The sequence below is a fragment of the Eleutherodactylus coqui genome, chromosome 5 (assembly GCF_035609145.1).
Source record: "Eleutherodactylus coqui strain aEleCoq1 chromosome 5, aEleCoq1.hap1, whole genome shotgun sequence".
Lineage (NCBI taxonomy): Eukaryota > Metazoa > Chordata > Amphibia > Anura > Eleutherodactylidae > Eleutherodactylus > Eleutherodactylus coqui.
Window position 1 is genome coordinate 217830808 of NC_089841.1, and position 17880 is coordinate 217848687.

General features: G+C 43.5%; 1 protein-coding gene across 1 annotated transcript in view; it reads right to left on the bottom strand.

Annotated features, from left to right (window-relative positions):
- The window catches only part of PUM3 (pumilio RNA binding family member 3), a 60899-nt gene extending 44844 nt beyond the window's left edge, over positions 1-16055 (bottom strand). Inside the window, exons 1-9 of the mRNA XM_066604232.1 lie at positions 15943-16055; positions 13040-13134; positions 11835-12035; positions 10256-10391; positions 9672-9747; positions 8195-8288; positions 7042-7108; positions 5647-5821; positions 4524-4627 (exon numbers count right to left, since the gene is read on the bottom strand). Of these exons, the coding sequence (XP_066460329.1) occupies positions 4524-4627; positions 5647-5821; positions 7042-7108; positions 8195-8288; positions 9672-9747; positions 10256-10391; positions 11835-12035; positions 13040-13124 (938 nt within the window). The 5' untranslated portion in view covers positions 13125-13134; positions 15943-16055. The remainder of the gene's footprint in view (positions 1-4523; positions 4628-5646; positions 5822-7041; positions 7109-8194; positions 8289-9671; positions 9748-10255; positions 10392-11834; positions 12036-13039; positions 13135-15942) is intronic.
- Between the last annotated feature and the right edge of the window lie 1825 nt (positions 16056-17880).

Below are 17880 nucleotides of genomic sequence, written 5' to 3' on the forward strand. Positions count from 1 at the left end.
GGTAGGTCAATTCATGTATGAATAAATTAGCTTTACTTTTGCGCCATTCTTTTTGAAATCGCCTTGTCATAAAAAGTTACAGACAAAACTTCAGTGATTACATTGCGTACAATACTGAAAACTAATCTTTATCTTAAAATGCTATATAAACTGTTTAAAACATTCATAACATTAAAAAAAATCAAAGACTGAGGTTTTTAGTAACTATGGAAGCCTAGGAGGCTCAAACTTAAAAGAAGGAAAATCTTCCTTGTTATCTTTATACTAGACCAATAATATAGACGGCCATTAGGGGTCTCCCATTTATATTGTCGGATTCCTTATACTGGAACCACATGACCAGTGGTCACCAACTACACAGCAGAGTGTTTTATAACCATGAATAACCACCGGAGGTCCTCAGTATTTACCGTATATACCGGCGTATAAGGCGACGGGGCGTATAAGACGACCCCCCAACTGTCACCTTATACGCCGGTATACAGTGGAGAAAAAAAAATAAATTCATTACTCACCTCCCACGGCGTTCTGTCGCGCTCCGGCAGGATGTCGCTCGCTCCGGCAGGATGTCGCTCGCTCCTCGTCCCCGGCGCAGCATAGCTTTCTGAATGCGGGGCTTGAAATCCCCGCTTCCAGAAAGCTAATACACACGCCGGCAGCCATGACATCATTGAATGGCTGTGATTGGCTAAAGCACACGTGGCTTCAGCCAATCACACTATTCAATGACATCATTGAATGGGTGTGATTGCTAACACGTGCGCCTTCAGCCAATCACAGCCATTCAATGATGTCATTGAATAGTGTGATTGGCTGAAGCCACGTGTGCTTTAGCCAATCACAGCCATTCAATGCTGTCATGGCTGCCGGCGTGTGTATTAGCTTTCTGGAAGCGGGGATTTCAAGCCCCGCATTCAGAAAGCTATGCTGCGCCGGGGACGAGGAGCGAGCGACAGCCTGCCGGAGCGAGCGACATCCTGCCGGAGCGCGACAGGACGCCGTGGGAGGTGAGTAATAAATTTTTTTTTTTTACACTTTTTTTTTTTTTTTGTATTACCGGCGCATAAGACGACCCCCGACTGCAGAGCAGATTTTTCGGGGTTCAAAAGTCGTCTTATACGCCGGTATATATGGTACTTACATTAATTCATAGGACTGGCGATTTAAGTCCCCATTAGGGGCATAGAAAAAAGGGAAACAAAATTCAAATAATACATACATAAATAATAAAACAAAACCTTTTCTGCACACTATTCCTTTTATTTTCAAAAGAACTGTAACAAATAATGTTTTTGGTATCACCGTATCCAGAAAGACCTGTACAATAAATTAGATTTGTTAGCCTGCATGGCAAACACTATATGATTTAAAAAAATTTTTTTTAAAAAAAGCAAAAACATAAAGCCAAAATGCTGTTTTTGTTAAATTCCAAAAGTCATATGTACCCTAAAATGGTACAAATGGTACCATTAAAAACTGCAGCTAGAGAAGCAAGAAAAGAAAAAAAAAAGCCTTCACATAGCTTTGTTGTTGGGGGGGTGGTGGTGGGGGGGTGTTATAAGTGTTTGAATACAGTGATGCCAAAAAAATGTTTTTCTAAAAAAGAAGGGTTTTATTGTTGAAAAGTAGGCAAACATTAAATGCTAACAATAACACCAATAATCATCATTCTGGCATCTTTGTAAGAAAAAAGTTATGCCATTTATACAGCATAGTGAACGCAGTTTAAAAAAAGAAAAAGGCAAAATTGATATGTTCGTTCACCCTGTCCAAACCAAAAGTTATATAATACATCATATGCACCCCAAAATGTACTAATAAAAGCTACAGCTCAGCACACAAAAAAGAAGCCCTCATATGGCCAGGTCAAAAAAAAAAAAAAAAATCAAAAAGTTGCGGTTTTTGAAAAGTGGACTTCAAAATTCCCCCCCAAAATCATTGTGTCGTTAAGTACAAAAACTAGTCTACATCCTTAAAAGGAGATGCTAATAATGCTCACCTACTCCGTCATGTGATTAAAGGACAAAAGCCTTAGGCCGGCTTCACACGAGCGTGACGGGCTCCGCTGCGGAATATTCCGCAGTGAAGCCCGTCACGGCGCCCCCCAGAGACCCCATACTTACCAGCGGAAGATAGCGTGAAGACGCTTCCCCGCCCACCGCGTCATGTGACACGCCCACCGCGTCACATGACGCGGCCGGCCGCGTCATATGACGTGCCGGCGGTATTTGGGAAAGCGTTTTCACGCTATCTTCCGCTGTTTACAGCGGGAGATAGCGTGAACGGACGGCTTCCATTGGACTGCAATGGAAGCCGTCAGCGTGTACACCCACGGCAAATAGAGCATGCTGCGGGTGAGGACGGGAGATTTCACGGTGCGAAATTCCACGGTGGAATTCCGCATCGTGAGCATTGTGCTATTAGGTTTAATAGAACCTAATAGCAGGGGGCAACGCAGCGGATTTTTGCCGCGAATTTACGCGGCGTAAATCCGTTCGTGGAAAGGAGGCCTTAAGAAGTGAAATAATGTAAGTGGATGCTGACGACCTCTATGATTATAACAGACTCTGTTGCACTGGTGGTGACCTCTGCTGGTCGGTATCAGTACTAGGAATCACAATACAAAAGGGGATACTCCTAGTGGCAATCTAGTGTGAGGATAATGAGGAAGATTTCCCTTCTAGTTTGAGCCTCCTAGGCTTCCATAGTTCTGCAAATCAAAGACTGGAGTTTTTCATGTTAGAAACGCTTTAAACCATTTCTTCTGCATTCTGAGATATACAACCTTTGCTTTCGGTATAATACATGATATAATAATTGATGTTTTTTCTATATCTTTTTATGACAATTTTGAAATTTTGACGTTATTAACTTTGATTTTGATGTTTCTACCACTTTTTGCTCTACAAATGTCCAGCAGTGTAGGAAGGACCCCACACTGGGTTGAAAAGCGTTGTCCTGCTATCTTCAGTCCTAACTGTAAATAAATAGTACTTTCTATACCCGCCGATCTGTATCAGATGGAAAATTCCACTTGCAAAGGTGGTTTCCAACAGCTGGCAATTTTTTTTTTGCTGATCTGAAGGGAACACTTTCTATAAATGTCAGAGTGAGCTTTTCAAAGGAACCAAATCTAATTCGCAGAACAGATGAGTAGGCCAGATGTTTCAGAACTTCAAAGTGAAGATTGGCCAATTTCTGGTGTGTATGCCCACCTTCTGAGAAGCGGCACCGATTCCTTTCGAAATCTAGCCTTACCATTTGGTGACCCTGTTCCCTTCCGATTTGCAAGCAAATAAATCATGATGCAGCTATGAGATTTAGGTTAGACACAAACTTTGATGTGATATAAATTATTAATAGTCTAAAAGTAGGTAAAATAAAATAAAGACTCATTAGAATCACAGTGTATTAAAAGTGGTATTCGCACCACTTAAAATTGCTTGACAGCCACTCTATACTTCCTGGTTGTTTCTGACCAGGTCATGTGACTATTGCAGCCAATCAGTGGCTATAGAAGGTCACTGATGTGGCCAGTGATTGGCTGCAGCAGTCACAGATCCTGGTCAGAAACAACCAGGAAGTACAGAGGGTATGTTAAGCTATTTTAAGTGATGCAAAAACCCCTTTATGTGTGACAGTCACAAGAAACCAGGGTTCTACTGAGACTGCAAGTCACCATGGGTTCCAAGGATTAGATGTGCCTTACATTTACCACTTGTAGGCCTCTTTAACTTTTTTAATTTACATTAGTTTATATCATCTAAATTATCTTCAGTGACAGTTCAATTCTGTGAAGTACATTATGACGACAATTGAATGTGGACAACTTTAGTAAATCTCATGGTAATTTATGTTTTTAAAGAGAGTCTGTCAGATCGCACGCGCTGTCCACACTGCCGGCATTATGTTATAGAACAGGAGGAGCTGAGCAGATTGATATATAGTTTTGTGGGGATTAATTCGGTAGAACTTGTATTTTATTCATTTACATCTCTGCTTATTCTGAGCCGAACAGTCCAATGGGCGGAGCTATCAGTGATTGACAGCGACCCCTGTATGTACAGTCATATACAGACAGCGGTCAGAATGTACAGAGATATAAATGAATAAAATACAAGTAATACTGAATCTTTCCATATGAATCTATATATCAGTCTGCTCGGCTCCTCCTGCTCTTTAATCACTGAAAAGATCCCCTTAAAATATAACCTTTATTAGATATTTATAAAATATACCAAAACCCCACTAACAACGAAACAAAACATAACATAATAGACCACTAATGATCAACTACACTGATATGTGAACAACTGCTGTGCTCAAGCGATTTATGAGAGCCAGTGCAGGCACCCATGCAAAGCATATATATAGGTCCGTAAAAAAGGTCCTTGTGATGTACGTATTTAGTAGAGGACCTGGAAAAGAAAACCAGAAAAATGGCGCTCTACAACATGATGCCCGCAGTTTGGACAGCAGGTCTGAGCTAAGAGATCCCCTTTAACTGTAATTTGGCGACTTACTTTTGTGCTAATGGTACAAGAGTCTGTTTCATTTCTTCCAAAATTGATTCCTTCTTTTCAGGCTGGGCCTCCAGTATCTGCTCTAACGATGGATGAACAGTGGACTAGGAAAAAATAAAGGCAGCACGTTAACGGGCTTTTATAGGATTACAATACTGATTGTCTATATCTAGGATAGGCAATCATATCAGATGAGTGAGGGCTGGATGTTCAGCACCTCGCAGATCAGCTTTTGAGTGCTGTAGCCTCTTCATTGTGAACGTTGCTACGAGGCAGCAGAAGTGCAGTCCTAAGCGCTCGCTCACAACCTGAAGGTTGCGAGTTCAGTCCCCACATGGTTCAGGTTGCCGGCTCAAAGTTGACTCAGCCTTCCATTCTTCAGAGGTCGGTAAAATGAGTACCCAGCTTGGTGGGGGGTAATAAATAAAAATGACCTGAAAGCGCTGCAGAATAAGTTGGTGCTATACAAATGAGATTTATTGATTTTATTTTACATTTAGGAGCGGCTGTACTGATTATTCCTGGTTTGTCCTAACCAAGTGAGCAACCAGGAGTGGAACATAAACAGGAAAAACTATAATGGAACGATTTGCACATCTTCCATGTTTTGGACCCAGTTCTGGTTTTGGCATACAAATACTGGTCAAAAAGCTTCCTTATAAATTGGACCAAATACTGTCCAAAAAGCTTCCTTCACACAACTTTTTAGTTGCAATTTTTTGGGATTTATGGGGAAAAAACACATGCAATTTTTGTTTAGCTTTCTTTTCTTTAAGTTTATGCATTTTTGACAATAAAAAATAGTCAAACCTACAAACTGCTGAATATTGCTAAAAATAAAACCCCCGCTAAGCAAAAGAAAATACAAAAAAGTTTATTAAAAAAAGAACCTTTTTTCAGCACATTTAATATTCTGGGATGGATTTGAGGGTGCTAACAATTGTAATAGAATATTCCAGTGCACAGAAAATGGCCGTGTCTAACTAGCGGATTTTTGTGCACACTTCCCAGGTGGAATATTTCACTGCGTGTTGAGGAATATTCTGGTACCTGTGAAAGTGCCCTTAGGCTTATTCATCCCTCTGGCCAAGTCTCACAGACTATTAAATGTCCTTTTATTTACCTTGTAGAAGCGGAATGTGTTTCCATACAGTTCTTCACATAGCATGTTCCTTTGTTCCAGAATGGCTTTGTGGTTGTATGCGTACTCCACAATATAGGATGCCTCAGAATGTCGCAGCAGTTTCTTCACTTGTCCTTTAAAACTTTTTATTATTTCTGCAACTTGGGGTTTTGACCTGTTATAAAGAAAATGAGAGCCATTCATCATACTAGGATTACCAATATGATGCCAATACAAGTGTATTTAACAACACCAAAAGGTTATAAGTAGAGATGAGACGAGCAGGCAGGTACTCGCTAAGGCAAACTACTCGAGCGAGTAGTGCCTTATGCGAGTACCTGCCCGCTCGTCTCTAAAGATTCAGGTGCGGTTGCGGGGCGGAGGCAAGCAGGGAGGAAAATCTCACTCCCGCTCCCCCCCGCTGGCACCTGAATCTTTTGAAACGAGCGGGCAGGTACTCGCATAAGGCACTGCTCGCTCGAGTATTTGCCCTTAGCGAGTACGCTCGCTCATCTCTAGTTATAAGCACAAATATAATGCTAAAGTATATCTATACCAGAAAGACAAGCAAATCGGTAAGTGCATCAAACTTGTGGGCAACAGGAAATAGAAAATGTACCAAGTGCACACTTTACTTGAGGTCCAATTGTATAAAAATAATATGTCCATTGAATTGCAAATGGAACAGTGAAGAGTCTGAAGACACATAGGTAAAAGTCTAGCAATGACGTCCATATCGGAATCAGTGAATTACTTGGTCCCTTGATCATAATCCATGTACTGTAAACCTCAGTGGATTACTAAAGGACCTTTTACACAGAAAGATTATTGCTCTAAATTCACTCAAAAGCCATCAATTGAGCAAATTGTGTGTAAATGTGTGCCCATCATGCACTTACTGTGCGCTTTTGGTCCATCGCTGACTTTACGTCAGAATGAAATCCTTGTCCCTAATAAGAGGGATCGCGTGCTGAGTTCTCTGCGGGAAGAGCCGATAACATTCTTTAACAGCTAGAGAACAAAAGTGATGTATTTAGAGAACAGACCACCTGATGTTCTCTAAATGCATGCAAATGAAGTTAGTTAGTTACTAAAGGGCTGATTACCCCATTAGTACTTATGCAAAATGATCGATCAAAATGGTCAGTTCCTGACGACTTTTGAGCGTTCATCTATGTGTGTAAATGCACCTTAAGGTTCCTTTTGTACTTATAACTAGGCACCTGCATTGTCAAATGAACTTGGAAAAACAGGATAAATGCTTTCAGACCCATCCACCTAGACGGTAATAACGTTTTCCGAACTTGGTGCATACTGCATTTCATTTTCTTCCAGCATTTAAGAGGAACATGTCAAGCAGTAGGATACAAATACCTGCACAATATAAAAACTTACCCATACATAAGGAACTTCCTCACAATATTTCGGGCATATTTAGATTTGCTCAAGTCCACGATGTGTTCTGTTGGAAAGAGATTTATGGTAAATAACAAATGCATTACTTCAACAGAACACATCCTGCGCTCATGCCGCCTTCAACATGGGTGTGTTCTCTTTCATACACCAGTCACGTTAAAGTGACATTTCCATTGTAGATATTTATGGCATATCTATAGGATAGATGTGGGTCCCATATCCATCTCCAGAACAGAGGCACTGCGACCCTATTCTGTCTGGTGTAGCCACCTCTGAGCTCTGCATCCAAGCTGCTATGGAATGCAGAGGTGGCTGGGATTATAAAATCAGTTGAATTTGCTGTGTTACTTTGTTTCCGTAATGCCCATAAAAAAAAAAAAAATCTAGTTTGCGATTACATATTCCCAGTAATGCTAAAAGGCCTGCTAGAAGGTCGGATGCTGACTTCTAAAAGCTGGCACTTCAGAGGCATTGTACTATCTAATGCCTGCTTATCAGATTTTCCAGATGAGTATGCATGGCCTGCAAGTCTACTCACGCCATCTTGAAAGTTTCCAAAAGGAGAAACTGTGTCCCTCCTGATGGAAACATCATAGCATAGTGCGCATCACAAGCATATATAGCATATCCTGTGTGCATGTCATAAATGTCTAATAGCCCTTTAATAAAAACACATTGCCAAAGAGTTATTAACTGTACAGATTCCCCAACAGCTCATGTCAGCCACTGCACAGACCATGAACAGACAACCGAATGAAGGGCCACCTGCATGAAGACCCCCATAGATCTCTGGAACAGAAAAGACTGCGTAAGTATAACTTTACAGTTGGGGTGGGTACATCACTTCCAGAAGAAGCTGCACTATCAGCATCTTCCCTGGAGGAGGACTTTAAACTCTCTTGGGACCGACTATTTAAATTCCTACGTTCCTCAAACATTTCTTCTAACCTTAAAAACCCTTTATGTTATGAAAGAACCTTGTGAACGTATCACTAATCTATCGGTTCTGGGTTTACATTCTAGATTTCCAGCTATACATACTGCATCTGTTTCACTTTGTCCAACGAAACAATAGAAGACGTGAAAGTGGACGTCTATCGTGCACAATATAGGGCACATAACTAAGTCATACCTTTAAGTTCCTCAAAAATGTCTTGCCTTTGTTTCTCATCTGCATGTTTTATATAACATTGGATCACTCTGGTAGTATCGTGGGCAAATGCAATCTGTGGGACACAATAAGGTACAAGGTAAAATAGGCAGTCTGGCACAGTAACCAATAATGGCAGTTATGGCAAGAAGCAAAAATACACCAATATTTTATTCTACTCAACGCAGTACAAATCACTACTAGATAGATTTCCAAAGAATTCCTCAAAGCTAAGGTTGGCTATCAAATCTACTACCAGTGCTATACATGACCAAGCTATGGTTAGGCCAAGGCAACAGATTTATGTTCAAAGGAGGAGAGCTGTCTAGTGAAAGTGAAATTGAATATCTGAAAACATTAACTCTAGTTTGGAAGAGCTTTTGATAAAATATTAGGAGAGATCACATGGGCTTATATAAGGATGGGAATGTCCAGGGTTAAAACTTCCTCCACCTTATATGCGCCCTCCCCCCAGCTTATCCTTGCCACTCCTGCAGGTCTTGTACCTACAGATAATCTGTATGTAATGTTGCCCGTCACCTGCTGGTGAGCGGTGGAGATGTTCACTAGAGATGAGGCAGCACCCAAATGCTCGGGTCCTCGTTATTCGAGTCGAGCGTTTCGTAAAATTCGAGAGCTCTATTCGAGTAACGAACCTCATTGACTTCAATGGGAGACTCAAGCATTTTTTTCATGGGGCCCGCTGGGTGCCGAGCTTTTTTTTTTTGTATCTCTCTGTATGTATCTCTCTCTCTCCCAAGCCAGTATTATTGAAATATTAAAGTCTCATATGAACATCTACAGCGTACAAAGAATTACTGAAAATCTTGAGGCAAAAAAAATACAATGGCCGTTTGCAAAACTTACTTTGGACTTCCTTTCATAGACCCTACAATAACCATCTCTCAAGAGTCAGTAAGGGCACATGTAAAGCCCCTTTTACACAGGATGACTGTCCGGTGCTGAAGCGCCTGACAGCCGTCCCAGCCATCATCGCGCCTATGCTCTTTTACAGGAGGGTCATCACTCAGTGAATGAAGGCGGCGTTGGGCAGAGATCATTCCAGCCCACCCGCCTCCATTCACAGTAAACAGGCAGTCATTCATAAATGAACGACTGCCTGTTTAAACTGAATGGTGCTGCGGCAGACCAACAATGATTTTATGGTCTGCATGAATTTATCGCTCATCAGTCATTCACTGCATGCATTCACACTGCACAATTATTGAGCAAACTGCTTGATCCAACAAGTGATTTGCAAGATAATCGTCCCGTGTAAAAGGGGCTCAACTAATGTATATCGCTATATAATCTAATTAAACAGACCTATGCTTCCTACATTCATTCCCACTCATATGGGTTCTTTCCTAAGTAAATGCAATTAAATCCCGCACCTTGAGTGTGTAATCATCATGTTATGTGGTCTGACCCAGACAGAAGGATCATCAGCTTCACTTACACTTTTCACATTCCCTCGCAGCAGCTTCTCCAGTTCGTTCATCAGTTTGGACCTCTTTGCAGCATCACAGTTTTTTCTACACACAAAAGCAAGAGAAAGAAAATTATTTGTAAAAGTGAAATAAAACCAGACATTCCACATGGTAAAGGCCAAGAAAAAAAAAACCAAAGCCAAATCAGGTGTTTGATCCCTTTATGACAAGTCTATTCTATGCCTTAAAGGGGTGGTCCAGTTGTAGATTGGTGGGGGCCAGCCAACACGGGATCCCTGTTGATTAGTAGTTTGCCAGGTTGGTGAGCTTATGCACCAAGTTGATTTCTGCAAGAAGCAGACAGCTCTGTTCCCACTGCAGTGGCTTGGCTTGGTATTGCAGGCAGGGTTACCCCTTTGGCTGTAAACCAAGCCAGGCCACTCAATGAATCTTGAACGTTTTACTATGAAGGAGTTTAACAAAGTGGTGTATGATACGTGAGCCGTAATAAATCTCCCACATGGTCGTCTCTCATCTATTGTGTACACCATAATAAAGAATGTGACACAGATTTCTGTATGAATACTGGAAATAACGTCTCGTAGAAGCATACCTTCTGATGTTCTCCCAAATCTGCTTGGATTTTGACATGACGTCATAATTACTTTTGTCACTAATCTGCCTGGCCTGTTTTAACTCCTTTTTCTTCTTCTTGAAGTCATCCCACTTCGGTTTCTTGGCTTCGGAGCCTGTGACAACACAACGCAATTCAGTGAAACCTTCAGTTTTCTCAACCACCAGTCAATACTGATAATACTGTTATCATATAAAAAAGAAAATGTCTGCAGAATCATCCACTAAGAGCGTCTTCACATGACCGTGTTGTTGCGGCGTATTCCTTAGGCTCCCATGCTTCTGATTACACTTATTGCGCAAAGCACACCAGCAGTAAAGGTTGCAGCATATTCTATCATGGCGCATACATAGCAAGATAGTGCATGGCGATTGGCAACCCGCAGCAAGTACGCAATGTCATTGCTAACTTGTTGTGTGCCACCTGACTGTCACGTGCGGGCGGCAAGTAGCGAATTATATTTGTGTGCAGCCGTCCTCAAGTAATTGGACAAATCCATATTTTAGAATATTTATCAACAGTAATATCTCCGGCTAAACCCGTGCAGAAGTGGCCCTTGTGGTTACTGGTCATTGTAACTTAGACACAAAAAAAAAGACAGCAAAAATAGTTCTGAATATTATGTAAAAGTTAATTTTTCAAAAATTTTCACGATTTGATACCTTTGCATAAACCATGCCATGCTACCAATCCATACTGTGACAGTTATAACACAGGGGTTTACAAGGGCATACTGTCTAAGGGGGAAATAGTGATAAAAGTGTAATCTGCATGCCCACCCACTTACAGCTATGGGAGAAAGAATGAACCATGGGGAAGACTTAGGGCGGTTTTTTTAGTCGGCTGTATGCGCAACGCCGCTTGCCGGTACGATAGTTGCGCATGGATGTGGTTTTTGCTTTCCCCGCCAGCCGTCCAAACTTCGCACCATAGTGCAGGAGTTTGAAAAAAGTAGCAGGAAGTTAGGTCCTGCCCTATCTTTTCTGCATGTAGTTAATACTATGTGCGGGAAAAATTGGGCAAGCCCTACCTTTACTCGGCTGTACAATTAATGAACGGAATCCTGATAGTGAAAACAAAACCACTGAAATCAATTGAAATCAGTGGTTTTGTTTTATCTCATTATATGCCCATAATTATCCCGACTGCATAAAGAAGGAAAAGGACATTCCCATGTTTAAACCCTAAATGCCCATTTAGACACAACGATTATGGCTCAAAATTTGCTCAAAAGCTGTCTTTTGAGCGTAATTGTTGCCAACGCGCACTATTCTTTCATCGCTGACTTTAAGCAAGGTAACAGTGAGCTATGACTCTTATCAGCGCCGCACGTCGAGTTCTCAGCATGATACCAATGATACTATTCTTTCAGCTGGAGAGTGAGAAGAGAAATCTCCTGCAGCCGCCCCGCTGCGAGCCAACGATACTTGCTCCTATGCAACAGCACGAGAGCGAGTACATGCAGGGACAAGTGTCGTCCCTCGTTGACCTGACAGTCGTCCCATGTAAATGGGGCTTAACGCTCAGCTAAAACATCTGAAGCTGTTGAGTAACGCACCGTTTTGTTCATCTTCTCCTTGTTGCTTTCTCTTCTTTGTGAAGCCGTCACCCTGATTTCTGGTTTTTGCTGCAAACTGTTTTACACCAGCTTTGCCCCCGGCATGGTCAGGCTTCTTCTTTCCTTTTTCAAACTTCATAGGCATACGCTTCCCCTTCGGACTCTGTTCTGTGTTCTTTCCAGGTTTTGGGGAACCAAATGCTAAAGAGAGAAAGTAAATACCTTTATGCCACAGTGTCAAAAACAACAACAAAGGCAAGTGTGTTGGGTTTCCTTCGGGTCCTAAAGCATACATTTAGGACAACCATAGCCACGAGCCCACAATAGTTAAAATAAGATATTCACAATACTGGAAACAGAACATTTAAAGGGACCCTGCCACCCCCCCTGAGCCCAATAAATTACATTCCCCCACCTCTGATTCCCATAGACTACTTAATAAAGCTCAAAAGGTGTTGACAGGTTCCCTTTAAGGCTCTGTTCATATTTCTGTTTCTTTATTACTTTATGGAATACAAAAACTAAAATAGTACGTAACATACTGGATTCGTTACATGATGGATGCGGCGGTGCCTAAAGGAAACCATTGGCTATAAAAGGTTTTGGTAAGTTTCTGTCATTTTACTGTAAGCGTAAATTCTGTGCAGCTGTGCTACCGTCGAGTCACTGGCGCCATCGAGTTACTGGCGCTGCTTTCCAGGGCTCCGGGCACTTGTCAGAGGATCTTTTGCAAGTGACGTGGTTTGACAACCCCGCCTCCAACAAGAGATTGCTCTGATTGGCTAATCCAGCACCAATCATAGCCAGCGCTGGATGCACCAATCACAGCCATTCAATGAATGAATGGCTCACGGCTCAGCCAATCAGCGCACTCTCTTGCTGGAAGCATGGTCTTCAAACTTTGTTACCAGCCCAGCAAGAGATACTCTGCAGGCACAGACAAGTGCCTGGAAGCCTCCAGGGATGGCGGGCGGTGCCTACCAGGTGAGTATTTGATTTTTTCTGTTTTTCCGCTTCCTTGGCTGCGTTATCAGCTATGCTGAAATCGCAGTAAACACCTGTGTGAGGGAGGCCTGACACCGTACCAAACTTTTTTCTTGGTACAGTAGGCCTGATAGTAAATGGCCTCACATCTCCCAGTACTGGTTACAACGCTGTTCTTCACATAATCACGTTTTGAACATAAATATGCTTTTTTTTTTTACCTTTTTTCTTGAACGCGCCAGTCTTCGGTGATTTTTCTTGAGGCTTTTGCTTTGTTTTCATCTGTTTTTTGCCTTTTGCTTCCATAATGAAGGCTCTATAAAAAAAATATATAAAAGATGTATAAACAACAGATGACATTAATATCCAGTGCTATAGGGCTGTGGAAGGGATCTCTCACACAAGCGTTTTCACCGTACGTCTCCTGCGCGGGAGTCAGCAGCAACTACACAATGAATTGCTGTGTGCCAACAATCCCCATACACTATCTTGGCGCATATGTGTGAGTGGCACAATTGCAAGTCAATGTAAGATTGGTACGGCTCGTGTGAGAAAGCCCTAATCCTACATATCTGCGACAGCTGCTGCAGGGCAAACCGCAATTCTCTGAAATCAGCGACCAGACCTCTATCTACAGAGCTGCTCTGTTTTTCTCCCAAAAAAGAAGACATTATCCAGAGAATAGAGCACCTTACAAAGTGGAGGTTCACTTTAAATTAACACTATAATCCTGGGATAATATATGTCCTTAAACTAGAGGGGTTATATGGCTCTGCTTGCTCTTGGGGTCCGTCATCAGTGTTCCAAGATGCCAGCAGCGATTCTCTGACTACCCATCGCGCACAGAGCCCTGGTGGTAAATCGGTAGTCTAAGACACGACGCTCTATAGATGCAGGGTTCATCGAGCGCTACGGCCATCTTGGAACAGCGCAGTGGGTCTCCGGGAACAAAAGGATCCATGGCAGAATGGGAATAAAGGACAGCACCAAGTACTATAATTCCACCCCTTTGGTTCTGGGACATTTTTTTTTTTGCCGCAACCAGAGGGTCCCATTAAGGCCTTATTCACACGACCGTACGTGTGGGTCTCCCCCAGCGTTTTACTGGTCTGTGTGATGCCAGCTCTGCCGTCTGAGACCACGTATGGCAGGGAGCATACCGTGCATGAGAATGTATCTCACTATTTACTATGCCGTGGAGTTGGTCAGGTGGTCCTGTCACTGCCGAAAACAGCGCTGGGACAAACTCCAGTCAGAAAGGACACAACCAGTCACTGGCATTGGTGACATTTTAGTGTCCATTTTACAAACATTGCGTTATATTGGTAGTATACAGAATATGGAGACCCCTGACAGCTATTGTCAATTTTCTCTTTGTTACAGACAAATATATGGCTGCGAGATTAAGGCCGGCTGCACTCGGGCGATCCGGATTCCGCATGTGTGAGCCCGCAGCAGAACCCGGCTCTGACCCTCGGCCAGCGACCCTGCGTACCTTGTCTTTTCCGTACTGCGGATGACCACAGACGCTCACCATCGGTGATGCGTAGTACAGATTTTTTTAAAAATATTTGTTTTTTCCACGCCTTTACTAGACGATCACATGAGTACCCGCGGTCTATCCACAATGTCAACTGTGGATGGGCTGCGGGTCGGTCGGCTTCCATTGACTTCAATGGAAGCTATCCGCGTATAGCCCGCAGCAAAACAGAACATGCTGCGATTTTTCCTCTGCTCGCGGAAATCACAATTTGTTTCTGCGCATGTAAAAGAAAAAGCGATTTTCCATAGCATGTTTTATATGGTATTTGCTGTAGATCCTCCATACGGATGCCGACAGTGGATTGCGCAGTAAAAATCCGTTTGTGTGCAGCCAGCCTAATGCGTGAGGAGAAAGATTGTGCTGCTTTCCGGAGAGCGCAATACCCGACTTATTGCAGGACATTTCAGCGGTTGGCACCCTAACAGACACCCATCCACCATGGCACAGTTCTGTCTTTAACCTGCCAAGAAGTAACACAACAAAACTGCCGCAGGCGAAGCAACAACAATGGCCGGCGTCCTTCTGCAAGAGCCACATGGTAGCAACGGCGTCTGTCACAGGAGAGCGGGTGAGTTAAACCACCATCGGCTATGCATAGTTAGATACGGAAAGCTTCCTTGAGACCGCTTTTACGTAGCAGGGAAACTTTCGCAAGACTCCTCCGTTGCGAGACTCACACAAATACGAACCCCAGTCCTTTGAATGGAGTCATACACATCGCAGCGTGCGCAACGTGAGGCTTCCCATCGAAAACAATCCTCTTAACGTGACTGAAAACCACGCCGGGGAATCGCTACTTCACAGAAATGATGGGAGGCGGTTTGGGCTTGAAAACACGCGTTGGCAAGCGCGGTATCTATATCGCACTCACCCGTATCTAGGTTCGCTAAAGCCTCTCTCATACAGGCGGAATGTCCCGCGGCAAGTAGGCAATGACATATGTACGGGCTGCGGGGCGACAATCCCCATAAACTATTGTGCATGCGTGCGGAATACGCACCAAGATAACGCATGCTGCAATTTTTTGCGCACGCATTTCTCGTGTTGTGTGCGAGTGACACAGACTGGAGTTAGCAGTAATTGTCTTTGTGCCGCCAGCGAGAGACATTTGCGCAGCAAGTATGCAATGCCATGGCGTACCGCCAATGGCAATGCACTTGACACGTATGCGCGGCCGAGATAGAACGTGCTGCGATCGTTCTTGCACACGTATTTTTACGGAATGTGTGAGCGGCAACATGGCAGCTTATGGGGGATAGATACTATGTATTACGTGCGCAAAAACTGCCCACATAATTCGCAGTGACCGTACGCCCATGTGAGAGGCCTTACTGGGAGGATTTGGGAACAGAGACACTATTAAAGAATTGTCACAAACTCAACACTAGCGGAGTAGACTGAGATATATATATATATATATACACTAGCAGACAGTCAGTACCCCTGGGGGCGGCTGTCTGCACCACTAATCAGCAGTATTATCACCCCCTTCACGGAGGGCAGGCTACCTAGAAGTAGCCATTTGTTACTAAGTACAGTACGGCTGTCGCCATGGAGACAAGAACGGGCGAAACCACTCACCTTTTATAGATGCGGCTCCGATCTCATAAGAACGATTTCCCCCTGTACACACGTGTGCCGAGGACCCAGCTACAGCGCATGCGTGAGATCCGCCACTTCCGGTTGCGTAAAAGGTCGTCAGGAGAAATGTAAACAGTGTTAAGGCTGCAATAAAGCTTGTTGAGAATTGAAGAACGTCAGAAAGTCATATTCTTTGTGTGCTGCCCCCTCCCGGTGTGCGGCGGAGTTACACCTATATTACTTGTTTTATTGGAAAACAGGGGATATGGAAATGTTGGTGGACAAAAGGCAGCCGCGCTGTGCTGGTTCCGTATACATGGGCTACAAGGTTTATATGTAGAGGCCTCGCAATATGTGTTATATGGTACATATCTAATATTCTTAAAGCCGATCTCACACGACCGCATTTGAATTGCGGATTCCACGATTGCCGGTAATAATTTCACCGATTCGCTCAGACATGCCGGCAGATTCTGCAAGCGGGATAAAAAAATCGCAGCACACTCTATTTAACTTTGATTTTGCGCCGATGGGCTGCATTGATCTCTATGACTGCGTGCGATCCGAGTACATACGTAATTAGCATTGCGTGTAGGTGCGAATTTGCTCGCAACTTGCTCGGAGATGAGAGAGAATGAGTCGCGCGGACGATACGCTGTCCATCCGCGGACATCCGTGCGGAAAGCTGCACGCATATGCGGCCGTACGCAATTTGTTTCTGCGATCGTTCCTGCGTTGTCAAGAGATATGTAAGTCAGATGTGTGAGCATTAGACCAGGTTCACAAGAGCGTATGTGTATTTGCACATTTGCGCACACATTGGCGTCTTTTACTGCACTTTTCCCGTGCGCAACGCATGTGCGTTTGCGAGTGGAAAAAAAATATGCACCTTTGAAACAGCGAATGAGTTTAATGAGTGAGATGTGTTCACTGTGCAAGCCCATCGTGTTTCACGCATCCGCTGGCGTATTTTGCATACATTCGCTCGCTCCCCTACCCATTGACCTCTATTGGGATGTTTGGTGTGCAAATGCGCTGGAAAGCAGAGCATGCTGGGGTTTTTTTCGCGCAACTGAAATGCGCAGTAAAACTACGTGCATGTGAACGAACCCATTAAGATACATAGGTTCTATTCACTGCATGCACACGTTTTTTCGTATGCCCGTGTAAATGTGCACTTTGGGTCCGTTTAGGCGAGCTGATTTCTAATTTGAGCAAGCGAATGATGTCAGAGTCCACTAATGCGGCATGTGTGTATGGGCAGATACATCACTGGCTTTGTAAATGAGAAATCGTTCACACTCACTATATAAGGCCTCCCTCACACGGGAGACACAATATCACTACGAGAAAATCACAGCGATAACGCATCGGTGGTCCGTGCGGTATTGCTGCATTTTCACACGGCAAAACCACAATTTTGTGGCATTACAAAGTCGCACGTGGTGCTACAATGTCGTGCAACTTTGTAGCACCACGTGTGAGGATATTTAGGGGGATTATGAAATATAAGCCCTACCCCAAAAATAAGCCCTAGCTGCAGGGAAAACATTTAAAAAAGAATACATCACCTTAGAAGCGCTGTTCGGCTCTGACGTATCTTCCCCCCCGGTCCCCGGCCATTGTCTTCATCATCTCTTCTGGCCGGGATTGGAAAATCCCCGCCTCTTCTAAGCACTGCCTCTGATTGGCTGAACGCTATGATACTTAGCCAATCAGACCCAGCGCTTGATTAACCAATCACATTCATTCATCGCTTACTACCTGCTCCCTGGTAGTTCAACAGATACTTACTTATTACCAACCTCTGGCTACATCCTGACTACGCTTCCTGCTTGCTCCTTGGTACTGCAACAGATACTTACCCGTTACTGACCCCTGGCTCCATCCTGACTATGCTTCCTGCTTGCTCCCTGGTACTGCAATAGATACTTACCT